This window comes from Calypte anna, chromosome 2, assembly GCF_003957555.1.
Source record: "Calypte anna isolate BGI_N300 chromosome 2, bCalAnn1_v1.p, whole genome shotgun sequence".
Classification (NCBI taxonomy): Eukaryota; Metazoa; Chordata; class Aves; order Apodiformes; family Trochilidae; genus Calypte; species Calypte anna.
Genome location: NC_044245.1, coordinates 54,221,398 through 54,238,722, shown reverse-complemented (window position 1 = coordinate 54,238,722; position 17,325 = coordinate 54,221,398). Strand labels below are relative to the sequence as shown.

At 36.4% G+C, this 17,325-nt stretch overlaps 1 protein-coding gene across 3 annotated transcripts in view; it reads right to left on the bottom strand.

Moving 5' to 3' along the window:
- The window catches only part of LARS2 (leucyl-tRNA synthetase 2, mitochondrial), an 80,516-nt gene that overhangs the window by 62,355 nt on the left and 836 nt on the right, over window positions 1-17,325 (bottom strand). The window contains exons 2-5 of one of the 3 annotated variants that reach the window (XM_030445725.1): window positions 17,087-17,217; window positions 15,350-15,597; window positions 13,493-13,621; window positions 4,043-4,134 (exon numbers count right to left, since the gene is read on the bottom strand). In XM_030445725.1, coding sequence (XP_030301585.1) covers window positions 4,043-4,134; window positions 13,493-13,621; window positions 15,350-15,597; window positions 17,087-17,141 — 524 coding nt within the window. In that variant the 5' untranslated portion in view covers window positions 17,142-17,217. The remainder of the gene's footprint in view (window positions 1-4,042; window positions 4,135-13,492; window positions 13,622-15,349; window positions 15,598-17,086; window positions 17,218-17,325) is intronic. The other 2 variants (XM_030445726.1, XM_030445727.1) reach the window with 2 other exon arrangements.

The window sequence follows — 17,325 nt, the reverse complement described above, 5'->3', positions numbered from 1 at the left end:
AAAATAAAAAATTTTTAAAATTATTAACTTAGAAATATTTATATCATAAGACCATATTTGAAATCAGGTCCTTATGAAGTTCTAAGAAAGCAAAAGGACTATGTAACCTCTAAACGCTATCATCTCACTAACAGTGAAACTAAATGGACTGCCAGGTACTCTAATAATTTTAGAAGTCCCTAGTGTATTCTGGTTCACTTTCAATGGCTGTGTCTACAAGCCTTCTCTTGATTTGAGCATAAACTGAAAAGCAAGAATGGCACTGCAGTTGAGGGAACTCTTCCTGAAGGATCATTTTTCATTATTTTCAATAATTTTTACAGCAGCTGAGCCAAAGGCCACTCTGAGATGTTCACAGTGCAATAGGATATACCTCCACAATCAGCTTAAACCCCTTCTGTTCTGGCAATGGTCTCTGGCTGTATTTTGGTTTGGTTCTGGTGATTGTGTAGCTATGGGATGAGCTGAATCAGCTTACACATTCCCCTGAAGACACACCCTACAAAAAGTTCTCCAACTCCCTCACCCACCAGTTTTCTTGCTTCCCTTTGTTGGACAGGCTGACACCAACACTGTGGTCACAAAAACAGATGAGCCAACAGAAAGGAGGTGATGGGAACATACATCCTGAGAGGTGCCAAGGAACCTCTATACTGGTGGCAGCACAGCCATAAATAAACTTCAGTCAACTGAGAAACTGTAGGGTTAGACCTTGCCCCAGGTGGGTTATATCCAACATGCAAAATAAGACATACCAGAATATAAAGCAAAGCTTCAGTGTGAAAATGTACTAAATAGAGCTTACTGAAATACTCACATCTATGCTACTAAATAGTGACCCAGTGTGCATTCATTCACATACTTAAAATGGCTTAATATTTCTTATGGACTTCCTACTAAAATGCATTATGTCACAAAAAACATGATCTATCCTCACACAGTGGCTAATCTGACAGTCGTGAAACCAAGCATTTAACTCTGATCTAGAACAAACCTGCACTGCTGAATAACTGAGTAATGCAAGAGCCCCAGTTACACTAGAGGAGGCCAACCAGCAGGGTTGTATCAGAATAGGTATACCAGATCCTATTATGGACTCACAGCTTCCACTGGGAGAAAACATACCTTCAGTAGTACTGCTTATATTTAAGTCCCACTCAAAACAAATTGTACCAAAAATAAAATTTGAAATTGGAGTGTATTTTCACAAAGCTTTAGGCACTATACAAATTCTCTGCTGTATACAAGTAACTTGGCCTTAGACTGGTTTTATATTTTTTTCCTAACTTCTAAAATACAAGAAGTAACAGTCAATTGGAAATCATTTTAAATTATCTCTTCAGAAACTGGTGATGCTCTGAAATTTATTTGTTCACTCCTGAATCAGGTAAGTTGAAATGCTTATAGTTCCCCCTTTTACATGGGTGGCTTGCTCTGCTCCATGGATGACTAAAACACATCTGGTTGCTATCACACCACCACAGTTACATGTTCCATTCACTCATCCCTGCTGCAGGGACAAGAAAGATTTAAGACAGGGAGAGGGTACAGGAGACAGAGATCACTTCAGTGGTCATATTTAAACAGTATGGTGAACTAACTCCCTTCCTTAGCATCATCAAAAATATTGAGTATGTAAATAGTTTTCCTATTTGGTTATTACTATAAACAGTCTCAATGATAATGTGCCAACTTGTCCCAGTTTCGTTGCAATATTATTGTTTAGCTCTTAAAACTAGACAATCACTGTTTTCAGGACTAAGGAAATTTCAGAGCAAAATTTTCTGTTGTTATAGAACATTTTGTACTTGTAACTACTAGCTGACCTGCTTTTAGAATATGGAACAACACGCACCTTCCACAAAAAGAGAAAAATAGCAAAGCACATAAAGCAGCAGAAGATAATCAGCCCAGGCTGTACCCTACCACATGCTTTTCAATGCAACCCAGATATACAGCTTAAATGAGTCAGGCTGAGCTGATATGGCACGTTGATGTTCCAGTCTCTCTGCCCCACAGACTCACTGCTTTTCTGTTGAGCCAATTCAACTCAATCAGATGGCAGAACAGCTTTTATCTGAGTTAGCAAGCTGAGCTGGTTCAATAAGATGTCCTACTGATATGGGGAGAAAGAAAGCCCTATGTAAATATGTTTGAGCTATTCTTCTGCAGCTATGTTTCCAGCTATTTCTCTGCAGCTCTAATCCCTTAAAGGAGACATTCACAAGGTCAGGCTAAGACTTGGTATCCCAATGGTCAGGAAGACTTGAGCCAATTAGTGACCAAATGCTAGCAATGGCATAAGGCAAGAACATCACCATTAGAAGAATCCTGAAGTGAACTTTGCCTGGGAATGAGTAGGGGGAATCTGCCCAAACTACCACCCCACACCCCTGCACGTGCAGAGATTTGGTTTGCAACATTATCCTTACGCAACTGAAGTAGAGAGGTGAGATTTTATCTGATGTACAAGGCCACACAGACTGATGATGTAAGCTTCAGCATATAAATATGTGAAGTTTTGTGAGCAACAGTCCCCTTGATTTGGGAAATGCTCCCTGAGTGACCAATTCTGGGCACAAACCACGAAAGCAATGTCTCCTTCCTAAACACAGTCTCTTTGTCTGCATTTCAGGTGCTAACTTAAAATGGTAACACTACCACTGCTAAAGCTAGTACAGATGGTGAGTAGGCACAACGTAGTGGAGAGGAGGGGAAAACACTGACACTTCTGCAGTCACAAGGACTTGATGTCACCCTTTTTGTCTCACAACTACAACCTTCTCTTTGTGCCTCATTTGCCATGCAGGTAAGGATCACAGTAGCCCTATATATATGATGAAGGTTCCATCAGGATACTTAGTTTAAAATTAGGCACTTAGGTAAAACAGGTATGTAGTTTCTATTTACTGCTGAGCTTCACCAGATTTTATTGAAGGAAGGCAGAAATCATGAGAAATTTACTTATGGTTACGGCCTAGTTAAGGTCTTTTCAGTGTTAGGTTAATAGTTGGACTCGATGATCTTGAAGGTATTTCCAAACAGGGTAATTTTGTGATTCTGTGTGATTCTGTGAACAGCGTACTGTCTGTGCTGAAATATAACTGACAGCCTACAACACACTGCACAGTGGTGTTCCAGACTCTCAAAAGAACAAAACCAGGCTTTTGTGTCTTGTTGGTAACTTTTTCTCATGTAATTCTCCTCCAAACCACACAAGGGGGAACTGTTTTAAAATGAGAGTAAGTAACTCAGAATCAGTCTAGTGCACTCATGCATTCTCCCTATATAAAATCAGTTGTCATCACATTTTAGCCAGAAAAGTATTAACTGTCTTAACTTGGGACCCGGAGCATGTAAAAAACTCTAAAGAAACAGCATTATTGAAGAAATGGATCAAAGTCCAAAAAGATACTCCAGATGGATTACTGCATCCAGAGCCCAACAAACAGCTTCACTTGACTGATGTCTGATCCATTTATAGAAAGCAATGTTCATTTATATAACTCACTAATAATTTTAAAAAATATTAGGGGAACACAACATCCCAGTTCTCTGGTCCAAAGCTCAAAATTTTCACAGAAAGCAGCAGCCATAATGACTGCCTATGATTTTCCAAGACTCAGTCTCAAATAAAAAAACCATCATCCTCTTTTGCATGGTACTGAAAACTGATAGTAAATCTAGTGATGTAGCTCATAATTTTCAACTGTGTATTCTATGCTAAGATTTAACTTACCATAATAAAATTCTGATTTGTTTCTTACTCACTGATTTGGGCATTTGGGAAATATCACTCATTCAATGTTCTACACTTTTACAAGTTAAAAGCAGTTGAGATGAAAACCTTGAAAATCATCCTGATACATTTGGTTTTTGAAACTGAATCATTTGCACAGTCCAATAAAACACTGGCAAATAACCCTGGTTCTTTCTGTACCATCTTCTACACTGGTTTTCCTCTCTTTTATTGGCTTATGGGGGCCACAGTACAGGTATGCACAGTGTATATGACACATTACTTAAATTCATTAGAAACTACCTTTGTGTCCAGCTTGCAGGGTGAAGCCCATGTTCAACTGCAGCATTTTCTGCTGGTAAGCCAAATGCATCCCATCCCATTGGATTTATCACCTGTAAGTAAAAAGGAGAAACACAATCTTACTTTCTAGAACGGCACCATCAACACATACAAGTCTCTAAATAATGAGGTGTCTTGCATCAGAATAATGTACAGCACTTTTTGTATTTCAACATTTGCTTTTTCTGAATTGAACTTCCCAAAATTACCCCCACAGGTAGGCCTGTTTTAAAATGCATACTTGCAGCATATGCAGCATAAAAAAATATGCAAATATGCAGCATACTTGCTGTCAAGGGTGTGATTTAGAGGGAGCTTCAGTTATGCAATAAATTTTCATCACTTTTTCAATACCAAGTTTCTATTGACAAAAATCAAACCTTTGTGAATTCTGGTGGCAGTTAAAACCAGCAGTTGATGCTACTGGTAAACAGAATCAAACACTCATCCTAAAGGAGAAGAAAAAACCAAGCAAAACTAATTGAACCAATGGTTTTACAGCTGTATCTGATGTGTAGTTAACTTCCTTTTTGCTTTTTGTTCAAGAAAAAAAGAAGAAAAATACCCTATGATAACCTTAAATCCAAGAGACAAAATCAAGATGAGGAAAAATGTTTCAATTTTTATGAAAATATATTTTGTAAATATAGACTATAGACTGAAAAATTGTATTTCATAACCACAAATATGTAAAGGCAAAGAAAAATGCTTAGTACAAAATATAGATAATTTTTGTTGAAATAGATATATATCTTTCTTATTAGCATGCAAATTATTTTGAAAAATAATCTGCATTAAAAAACATGTTTAATAAATAGGAAAAGAAAGGTCAGTACTTAAGATACTGACCTTAGTACTTAAGATGCTGTCATTAAACACACTTACATATTGGATACCTGATAAAACAAATCCCATTTCATACACCTACAAATGTGCTATAGATTTAGTAACTATTGTTAAAGCTACCAAAGTTTAACAATAGTAAAACATGATTTAGTAACATTTTACAGGTTGTAAGAAATAAAAACTTTTACCCCTAAAAATACAAAGAACTTGTTATTTAGTGGCACATAAGCAAACATGCAATAAGAAAGCAATCACAGAAATATTAATTTCATATACTATCTTCATGAAAAAAATCTGTTTATTTACAAAGCACGAGATATTTCTGTCACTGGTTTGAATTACTTCTATTCTTCTTTACAACAACCTTAACAACAAATATAAATAGATATTTTTAAAGAACACAGTAAAATACCAGTCTCTCCAGCTCAGCTCTTTTTAACCATTGAATTGCTGGCCACCTGTCTTTGGACAGAAATGATGAAATAAACCCAATTTTTTTGTGTGTATAATACATATATTCTCTTATTTAAACCCCATGTGTTTAGAGAAATGCTCTACATTTGCATCCCTAGAAATTAATTATTTTACTACAAGCTGATACACATTTTGAGACTAAAAGAAAATACTACTGATTATATTTTGTAAAATTTGGCTTCTGAAGATCTCCTGGATATAAACAGGTGGCCAAAAGCAAGGCACAATCTCATTCCTCACATTCACGAGCAAAAGGATTAGGGAAGAATAGCTTCACCACCAGCTACAGGCTTCCCAAAAGGGCTGACTGATGCTCCAGACAGCTAATATGCAGACATTTTAATACTGTACCATCAGTGCTAGCAGAAGCTATCTGCTCACATGGATCTTGGCAATTCTAGCGTGTATATTAAAAATATCATAGTGTGCATTCACTTACCATATTCAAAAGGCATATTGATCTAAGAACAAATAGCGTTTCTCAAGTTAAAGGGCTGAAGAAACACACTAATTCAAGTTTCAGTCAGAAACCTGAATTTTAAGAGACATTAAAAATATCCTTAAATTAATCTCCAGGATAGATCTATTTATGTAGTTGCTATAGAGATGAATGTAACACGCACAGTGGTTCAGAAAATTATTTCAAGCTTGTTGTCTCTCTTACTTCTCTACCGTGAATGGATTTGAAACGTTTGTGAAATGCATTTGTCTAAATAATAGGTAAGCTGCTTCTGGCTGGAATGTGTGCTATGTATCTACAGGAAAAATGCCATGGTCTATACACAGCACTTGGCATTACATCTTAACGTTACTTAGCCACCACAAAACATAAGGCTGAGATTAACTATATAGTTCTGAAAGACATAAAAAAATCTCAAGAGACACAGAAAGGGAGAAGAAAATATACTACTAACATGGCAGAAGTTGGCACGAAGAATAAAGGAACAGTTCACCTGTTCAATACAAAGACAAAGTCGTAAGAAAGTGATTTTGAAGATGAAAGGGTACTACTTGTACATCCTTGATGGATTGGTCATAGGCTCTAACAATCAGAAAACATGACTGCTCCTTTCAGCATTGCAGACAAGCAGAAGCAAAGGAAAAAGAAGTAATCCAATTTCTTGAATGTTGACTTGATTGCTTCTTACAGCAGTCTCTAAACTTTATGCCACTAAAGGACCAATTCTGCTCACTAGTGTGGCCATTCTTCCAAGCAGCACTTCTCTGTACAGACAGCATTTTTTTAGCCACAAGAAGCAACAAAAAACAAATCACGAACTTATCCTGTAGAGAGAACTCTGCATACATCTGAGGTAAAAGAAGGCAGGCTATAGTTTCAGCCATTTTAAGACAGCAGAATCCAGTAGCATCTCCAAAGGTAGCTGTGTTTCTGGTCCTCACAATGAAGCAGGTGGGTTAAAACTCTTCCTGGTTAAAATTACTAGGTTAGTCTTGAACATAAGGGGCTTAAGATCCTCAGAAGTTCACATGATCTGGCAGGATCAGCTTTGAAAGACTGGCATTTTCTGCCACTCAACATACTATGTTTTGCACAGGAATCTGAAGTTGCAAGGAAGTGATTTACTAGTGTGTGTGGGACAAAGTGCTTGGCAGCAACCCCACTGTGTGGCCTTCACAGGAGCAGATTATTAAAAAGGAAAACAGTTGCATCTTGAAACATTTTAGATCCTAAAGGCTGAGTTCAAATGAGCTCCAAGCATTGATGCAAGAACGATTTCACAGCATGGTCAAAAATCTGTCATTAGTGATGGCCAGAGCTTTTAGTACGACTGTGGGATGAAGCAGATGAAGACAGAACCTCCATTAATTAATTTAGGAGGCTTAAGCTCTTCTTGTCAGAGGATTTTCTACTTACTGTCTTAACAATCAGCTCATCACACTGACATTAGTAGGCAAGATCAGCAGGTACTATATAACACAAATCTGACAATGATCTCATAATACTCAATTCTCTGTCTCTGTCTATTTAACTAAGAGAAGTAATTCAGTGAATTTTCCTTAATGTTAGTAAAGAAACAAAGAAGTTGTTTGCTCTCAGTATGTGAGAGTAATGGGCTCACTTTGTCTCAAAACTATGATCAGAGAGCTGAGATACCTTCCTTATACCGAGACAGATGCATTCTAAGTTTTAAGAAAGACAGCAGAATTAGTGTCAAAAATGCCTGTAAATATATTTATATCAGGGAATGTCTGGTAAGACAACGAAAAATAAAAAATAAAAATCAGACTACTGATTTGAACCAAAGTCTACATTCCTGTCTCTAATTGTAGCTCTGTGTAGCTCTGTAGCTCTGTGACAAACCTGACAGGATCTAACCAAAAAAAGGCTTAAAATAGGTGATCCATGGTCATGAGTTCCAGGGACCAAGGAGGGGAAAGGAGAGGAAGACTGCTCCTTCCACTGGCCACCTATAATTAGGCTGAACATGCGGAAAATTGGATTTGCAAATTGACATAGTACAGATACAAACCATTTAAAATACAAGACTTCCACCTGAATGCAGCCTAGATTGTCTTCTAAGCACAGTAGGTGATAAAAAACGTTATGAACAGCTAAAAATTACCACTACCACCAAACAAAAACAACCCCAAGGAGACAAGGCACATCTGGAAATAGACTTTTTAAAAAAATTAATTTCTGACTAGTGTGCACATTCTATCAAGGACTATTTCAACCATTTTCTGCAAGAGAATGCTGCATATTTGCATTCTCTTAAGGCATTTTCAAATTAAAAAATAATCAACCCACACAGATTTCTATCAAAACATAACTCTCCTTGTAAAATGCTCTCATTTATTTTATGTTCTTACAAGATATAAAATATGAGAAATCATTCTACATCCACACACTACTACAAAAATCTAGAAAATAAAAGTGTCACTTGCCTCCTTAATCTCACACATTCTTGTATAACATAATTGCCTTGAAAATAATATCTTGTTTTCTCTCTCTTTGAAAATGAAACAGAATGAGCTAATTCACACTTTCAGTACTTGCTACCAGAAAGTGAAATTTAAATAAGATTCAATTCACAGAGGATACTTGTAATACTTTCCACTTAGCTTATACCACAGAAAAGAACCTGGAAAAAGAACACAACAGCCTCACACAAAAAAATGGTGGAGAATAGCAGCTAATGATGATTGGAAAACTGAACTGTAATAAATCATCCTAGTGATGATTTGATTATAAAGTTTTAATTAAACTTCCTTGTCTTTCTTCAATACTATTCACATCTCCAGTTTCAAGATTATTAAGATTCACTGTTGAAAGGAAAAACAATTAATGAAAATACATCTAATTTTAAAAAAGATGTTCCAGGTAAAATGAAAACTCTCTTTAAGTCATTTTGGCATACGGTGGAAATATCACTGACAATACTACAGTCCCACCAATGAGGAGCAGTTTAGGCATAAATTAAGAAAACTGACCCTATTGTACAGGAATTTCACACTCAATTGTTCAATTATTTCTGCATATCTAGCACATGACAGCCTTGCTGTGATATCAATTACAAGTTGAAATTTTATTAAAAAGATATCAAAGAAACTATTCAACTAAATCACTCTCTGTTTACTGATTGCTAAGGGAATTATTCACAGTCCTCTGAGAGGGACAAATTATCCACTTTGAAATTTATCAAAGGCATGATAATGATGGCATGATAAAGCAATGGTAAATACTTTTCCACACGCAGCAGAAGACTGGAAATCTGCCACAGTGAAAATCACCATAAATATCTATGATTTGCAAATGGCACTGTCAAATAATAAATAGGAAACCTCTTAACTTCTTTTCAAAATCCTATATTTGAATTCACAACATGCATGTAAATTTACAGCAAAAACAGAACCAGAAACTTTACAGTCGACGCAAAAGTGTAGATTAAAATAAATTACTTTTTCAGAGCATTTTTAAAGAAATATCTTTAGACCAGTGACTAGAACTCTCTGCACATAAAAATTGTTTTAATTGCATTTCAAGATAAATGTTTGAAAGAGACTAACTCACTGCATTCGTGCGAGGTTATCTGTATGGTTTACTGTTCCTGTGCAAAGACTATAAACTTCATCTTCACAGAATCACAGAATTGGCTGGGTTGGAAGGGACCTCAGAGATCATCAAGTCCAACCCTTGATCCACTACTGCTGCAGTTACCAGACCATGGCACTGAGTGCCACATCCAGTCTCTTTTTAAATATCTCCAGGGATGGAGAATCCACTACTTCCTGGGGCAGCCCATTCCACCTGCCTTACAAAAGGTGTACTCCACAACCTAACCCAGCAACCTAATCCAAGTCCATGACTGAGTTTGTTTCCCATGCACTGCCTACAGATACTCGAGGCTGCTTGGAACATGACAGTGCTTCACTGGTCACATCTTCAGGTAAAACAAATGGGACCTCATCACCCATCAGCACAATCAGTAGGCTGGACACCTCTGGTGACTATCTCAACAATGCAACACACACACTCCAGCAGCTCCTACTGAAAACTTGGTGAGGTTTATCGCTCAACAGTAGATTGAAAAAGTGACTGCCTATTGCAATGTCAGGTTTGCATTAAATCCCACCCCCGCACACCATTTAATGAACAACCAGCCTGTGACAATATTGTAGAAATGGCTGCTGCTTATTAGCTAAGCTGTTTGATTGCCCAGTTACAGTGTCATTAGTCACCAGTATGATCTACAGCTTTATGCTGAAGCAGTACTTCTCCCCAAAACAAGGGAGAAAAGGAGCAACAAATATCTATTTTCCCACTTAAAATGTGGGTTTCTGGCAAGTATCAGTAGATTTCAGTGTAGATTAACCTCTCCAGAATATTGTAATTGAAACAAAATCACATCCTACTCAGGTAGAAAAATGAAATACTAACATTTGATTTTAGAGAAACAAAAAACCAGCATCCAAATGACTTAACACTTTTCCAATTAATATTTCAAACTACATGCAGCATGAAGAAATTACACAAATGCATTCCAAAAAATGGTTCCAATTTACTGAAGGAGCTATAATACTTTGTAAAGTCATTCAAGCTTATGCTTACTTATGCTTACTTACTTACTAAAAAACAACAAAAAAGACAATTCTTGTCTGTTCAGATTATATCAGTATGAAGCTAATTTGCTATTTTCTCATCAGGGCGTTCTCAAAGAAAAATACCTCCAGCTTATTCAACATATGTTATTCTCTTCCTCAACTATATATAGTAGTCAACTATGTAAACACTATATACTGACATATAGACACATATATGTATATATTGACCATATATACAAACCTAGTGTTTTGTCTCACAGTTTATTAGACAATGAATACACATTGCAGTTTGAAGTTTTCCCCAGGAACTGTAAGTCTGAATGGCTTTGCCTGCATATTTCATAACAGCCCATCATTCCTCATTGCCTTACAAACACTTTCAACCACCTGTTCTGCTTCTAGCACAGTTTTTTGACTTAACCAAGGTGTGCTCTACATGTATGAGTAGACATAGGATTATTTTCAATTACTACTCAAAAATCTTATTCTACACTTGCCTTGAATACCCCAAATGCATTCATTTCTAGTTAGAAGTTTGGTTTGGGAAAAATTAGCAGTCCCTGAACTTTCAAACATGCAATACTAAAGTTAATTTTCAGAAAGAAAATGTAAAAAGAAGATATTAACATAATAACTTTTAAATTATGCATATTTATATTTTTTTATTCTAAAGGATTATTTATTTTTATGTACTGAAGAATTCTAGTAATTCCCTGACTACAGGGCAAAATATTTTTCTTGACTATATAGCACTTAATGTATAGTAAGACATAACCATGACATAGGTTAGCATAATCATCACAATAAAGAAAACTTTAACAATTTGCGCAACTGTGACAATGGCCAAAGGAAACATCTAGAGGATGATACACAAACTGCAAGAAGAAAATCAATTATAAAGACATTAATTCTAAGTGATGGAAAAATTAGTACGGCTAATAAGGAAAAGGTTCTTTCAAGGTAAATGTATGTTTCAGCAAGTTAGTGTATTTCACTAACACAACAGCTCTTAGCTGGACATAATCAGAAAATAATTTCAAAAGTCTTTACTGCTCTTAATGACACATGAAGGTTAAATTTGCTGGCTGCCCACCCTTAGTCATAAATAGATGTTCAAAGTGGTTAACACAACAGAAGATACATGTATTTATAGAAATCCAGCATATTCTACAGGCACTCTAATGCTCTTCAAAGTAATTTTTTACATGAAATGTAAAAATAAGCTGAAATGCATTATTTTAAAAATTCGTAAGACTTCTAAAACTTTTCTGCAAAAAATCACTGCAATTATATTACCTTTTCATTTTCTCCATACGTTTCTACTAAAGGTGCTTACTTCCCTTGTATTCAAAAGCTAACACCTACAGCATCCTACCAGATGCAGACAGTAATTTTCATGTTATTTCAGCCAGTAGAAGAAGCAGCATGTCTTCATCTCTCTAAACAGAAATGTAGTGGGTATCTCCATGGTTATTATTGATGAGAAATGAGCTATGCTCTGAAATAACATCCCCAGTGGTCTTTATATCAAGCAAGAATCCTAAGTCCCTTCAAGAGCTCAGCTGACTTGATTTTTTAAGTGACAACTGCATTCTGGTAATTCAGATGAGTTAGGAAAGATCAATATTACAACAGACATAGTTTTATTTCTTCTCATTTAACGTCCACAGTAGTTATTTCTTTTTCCTGTAATTTTAAAAGCATGAGAATGCATTTTTGTACAGCAATAGCACATATTCAGTGCACAGTATGTTCATCATTGGCATAAAATACATAGTACTTGGAAAGGCAGCACACTGAGTAATTCAGTGACAGTATTATCATGTGTGGTGATAAATCCAGGAAACACACTTCTGCAGCCCTTTTAGAAAGTATATTGCACTTAGTACCACAAACAGCAAAAACATTTCTTTTTCCACCTCTGTACTCTTTTGAAGGTCTGATTCCTATATTCTTGAACTGCTCCTTTTCTCTTGCACATTAGAGACAATTCCTTTCCAAGTCTCAGGTTCTTGGCTATGGATATTTCTTTCCTTCTATTCCCTACTCTAAAGCTGGTTATTCTCTTTCCTTATTCCTCCTTCATACTGTTTCCTTGATTCCTATCATTTTAACTTTTCCAAATGTCTTCTTCATCCTTAAAATGGTTGTCACTCAGATCACAATTCTCTGAGGCCTACCTCACATCCTTCAAATTTTACCTGCCTGTCTTTACTGCAGAAAACCAATTAGGATCCCACCTGTAGCCTGCAGGTAGCAGGCAGTCAGATACAATTTCCACCTACTGGAGAGAGAGAAGGGAGGGAGGTAGAAATGATGGCAGGGGTGGACATGGGGTGGACTGGGAAACAGAAGAAAGCAAAAGGGAAAGTGTGATTTCTCCTTGCAGATGTGGCAAGTAGTTAAGTCTTAGCCTACTCAGTAGACTCAATAGACAGCGTTTTGTATGTATGAGCAAGGCTGAAATACACAAATGAGTGGCCAGCAGCTGCAGAATAGAACCTCCCAGTTACACTCAGGTGACATTTGCCTTGTTCATCTGATTTACAGCAGTCATGAGAAGAGGTTTCCTTCCCAGCTGGCACAGAGAAGTTCCCTCCAAGTCTGACAAAGAGTATCAAGCTTTTGTCAGGAGCAGAAGAGGTGAAGGAGTAGGTTTCTATGGTGTCTCTTTCCTCTTGCCAGGTAGGAGCAGTGTCTTCAGTGCCCTCTTATAGGAATTGTGTGGTCCATGTGTTTCATGCACAGTGTCATACATCAGTAGATTCAAGTAGATGATAGAGCATAGGTTGCATCATTTGAGACATCTTCTAATTATTCGTTATCAACTGTGAGCTCAAAATCACCCATTTTTAAAGTCTCACATTTCAAGATTCAAAGCTCCACTGGTCATTATCTATCATTTGTAGCATATATTCTCGCCAAGCCTTCACCTTCATGGATTTTGGAAAATACTGATTTCCTGACCAGTTATGATATTAAAACACAAAAAAACCCCACCCAGTCCTATTGCTTATCTTTTCTTACCTGCATCCCTCTCATTTTCTGGAACCGAGCTACTGCATCACTGATGGTGTAGACACGAACATGGCCCATGTGAAGCTTTCCAGAAGGGTATGGGAACATAGAAAGCACATAAAATTTTGGTCTTGATTTCTAGAAAGAAATTTTTAGAAAGTTATAACCACGTGAGTAAGCAATTCACTTAAATAAATACATGCATACATTATAAACTACACAGTGCCATGAAAAAAACTAAGGTTCTGCAGGAAATGATACAAGTGAGCACTGACAAAGTTCTTAGGACCAAATTCTTTGGGGCTGTAAATGGAGGGGTTTTACCAGACTTTGCTGCAATCTCATCAATTTACATTGGTACTTATGTGGCACTTGAAGACTGTTTTGTTGATCAACAAAAGATGCATTAACATAACTGCAGCTTAAGGAATCACCATTCCCAAGACCAGCACCTCTCACTGATTTATTAACTGTTTAACTGTTGCACTTTGTAATTACAACAAACATGAATCTAGCTCATTCAAGGCCAGCTGCTTTTTGTCATCTGAACTGCAGTAACTGAGTGACTTGATCATTTGCACTGCATTAATGTCTACAAAAGTGAAAATGTTCAGTTCCACTACGTGCTCAAACCCAGACACCTAAAAAGCAGTATCTTCCATAGTGAAAAAAAAGTAAAAATTTCATTGAGGCTTGAGTAAATTAACAAACGTTACAAAGAAATCAAACATTATGTCTCTCATTTAAATTATTCCCAATACAACTTGTTTACCATTGAACTTATTGATACGTGCTCAGCAAGTTCCTACATAATTTTTCTTGTTTCAAAAATGCAAATAAAAAATTATGGGCAGCTTTTACTGTTCCTATTTATCAAGTATTACTTCTTTATCACTTTTGTCTGATAATATCAAAATTAGAAAAAATCTGAATATTTCACCGTGAATACACTATTTTCCTCCTAACATGAGATGTTATTAAATGTCTTCCACTGAAAGGATAAAATGAAAGTATCATTTAAAATACAATTTAGAACTTTGCATATGTATAATACGGATATATGGTAAATATGTATACAGATATTGTCAGATATTAAAGACAAAAGCCTAAAATGAATGCTTTCCTTGCTGCTTTATGCATATGTACCACTTTCATCTCAGTTTTCTTCCTCAGAAAAAGCAAGCCCCTTCTCTCTCTTTGACTCTTGTATAGAATCACTTTGTTGTTGGTAAGGGGGTACATTTTGTAAAGGACAAACAAGCATGAAGGGACACAAAAATAATGTTCTATGTGACAGTGAATAATTCTGATGGTAAAAAGAGCCAGAGATTGAGATTACAATTGTTTTCAAGATCTTTTATTGCATGGAAAAACTTTTTTTCTGCAAGTCACTCATTATTCCTAGGACACTGTAAACAGAAAATATTCTTTAAAAAATAATCTTCCTTACACAGACTTTAATGAGTCAAAGAGTGTAGTGTCATAGACCTGTCATAACCATTAGGAACAAGACCTTGAGAAAATCAGTTGTTTGCAAAAATTATGAACACAGATTTTTTTTTTCGATACTTTAAATAATTCATTCCCAAATGTGGTATAAAATACAAGTAAAGAATTGAACATTCTAAATTTACAGGCTCATACTTTGCTGCTTTTATTTCCTGTCAACATTTTTAAATTAAAGTTTTCCCACCTATTTCATCCACTGTTTTTAATAATCACCTATCATATTAAAGTATATTCCCCTGAAATGTAATATAAATATCATCATTATAAGCCAACTGAACAAAGTAATTTTCAGTAAATTGCATTCCGAGAAAACAAGAATAACAAACATGTAATTTCCAAATTTTTCATAATGCTTACATCAGTTTCTGAAATTTTGCAGAACTGATCCTTAATTCTTGGAAGCCACCAATTTTCGACTCTTCTTCTTGTGTCCAGACTATAGCTTTTCTCCCATTTCCCCGTCTCACTGTAAATAGTTCTGACATAACTAGGTACCAGTCTTCTCTGCCACTTAGTTAATCCCAGGAAGACATTTATTTGTCTCTTCAAACACGAGGAACAAGTGCCAACTCTCTGACAAACCGACTGCATTCTTAAGATTATATCTGAAAAAGACAAAAATATGTTTTTCAGTCTACAATATGAAATGGCAATTCAGTGGTTATTATGACAATACAGAAAATCTGGTAGCTATGAAACATATTTCAGCTTGATTTAGACTACCTGACTGTTTCCCATGGTACTTGCATTTTATTCCCATGTCTATGAATTACAAAAGCATTTATTTTATAGCCAAGAGAACTAACTGTGGTGCTTGCATGGAACAAAGATGTTCTGCTAGACTTCTTCTCTAGTAAGATACAATTCCTGCATTCCATCTCCCATAAAGACAGGATCAACCAACTGAAGGTTCAAGGAACTCACTTGCTTCAACAGAAGATGGCTAACAGGGGATTAGTGAAAATTTAGAATGAAAGAGGAAGAAGACGAAGTTGAATTAAATTATCCTGTAAAACTACTGAACTTCTTATCACTGAAAAGAGATGGGGGAGGATGACTATAATTAGTAGATTTCAACTAGATTTTCTGAATTGACTATTTTGCTAAGGGCTTCCTCCTAAGTAAAGATTCCTGCAAAAACTACATGAGAAATTTCCACTGTTCAGACAGGATATAATTTAACAAGTCAAGCAAATAAAGCAATCCAGCTCTCTTTCAGGTAAAAATCCAATTAAAAGAACTCCTCGTATGCTTTAGAGCAAGGATTCTAAAATAAAACTACTCAGATGTGAGAAAGATCAAACAGTCTGCCACTGCAGGATCAGTCTCAATAAGATACTTACTAATTTTACTTCCTACCCTCTAAGGCTGGCTTTTGATTTCAAATTGTGGCCTATATGCTTGACTGTTATACCAAGCTAGCTATTTCAGTCAGTTCATTATTTTCCTTGCAGCGTTATACCAGTTAAATATCTGTGCAGAAAAGCTCTGTATAAGAAACAGCTTTATTTAGTTATTTCCTGCAAGATAGCAACACTATCAGTAGAAATAACAGCTACCACCTAAATTAGGTCCCCAGTACAGCTGGTGGGAGTTCCACTTCTTCAAAATTCATCACATATGGATACACAAGCCCCCACTGCCTGTCTTATTACGCATCGACAGAATGGCACCTTTTCTCTCTTACAAGCAGATTGCTTTCAATATCTTCTCACTAACCTAAGTTATGCCATTGCTTTGAAATTTTTGTTGCTAATCCCTACAATCCCTCTCGTTTGTAAGAGTAAAAAATTCAGGGCTGAACTCAGGATTCCAAGTGCAGGTGCGTATGACTTATTCAGGAGATACCTAATTCCTCCTCCATAACCATACACTTACTAACTCAGCTCAAAAGTAGCAAGAAAATTTTAGTACCTGCCTGTTTTGCTTATTTTTATGCATTTTTTATTACTTTTTACCACAGAAAAAAGCACTTAAGAAAGGGCACTTTGAGCGCTGCTGATTTACAAAATATGTATTTTATGTATGTATTTTTATGTATGACTAAGTGAATCCTTTTGAAGAGACAGAAAAGAGTCAAGCCAGACCCTGCACCTGCACACAGCTCAAGTGGAGCCTGCCTGCCACTGTCACACCTGCAAGGACACATTTGGGTGAACTGAGGCCCCACGGGTCACACGAGCAAGGGTCAGAGGAGTGGATGCGAGTGGAAAAGTGGCCTCTGCCTGGATCACACAGCACAAGAGCAAAGCTCATTTAGACACAGAGAATTCCGGGATGAGGAGGAGATCTGTAGTCTCTTTCCTGCCCCCACAACCCCATCATGCACAAGA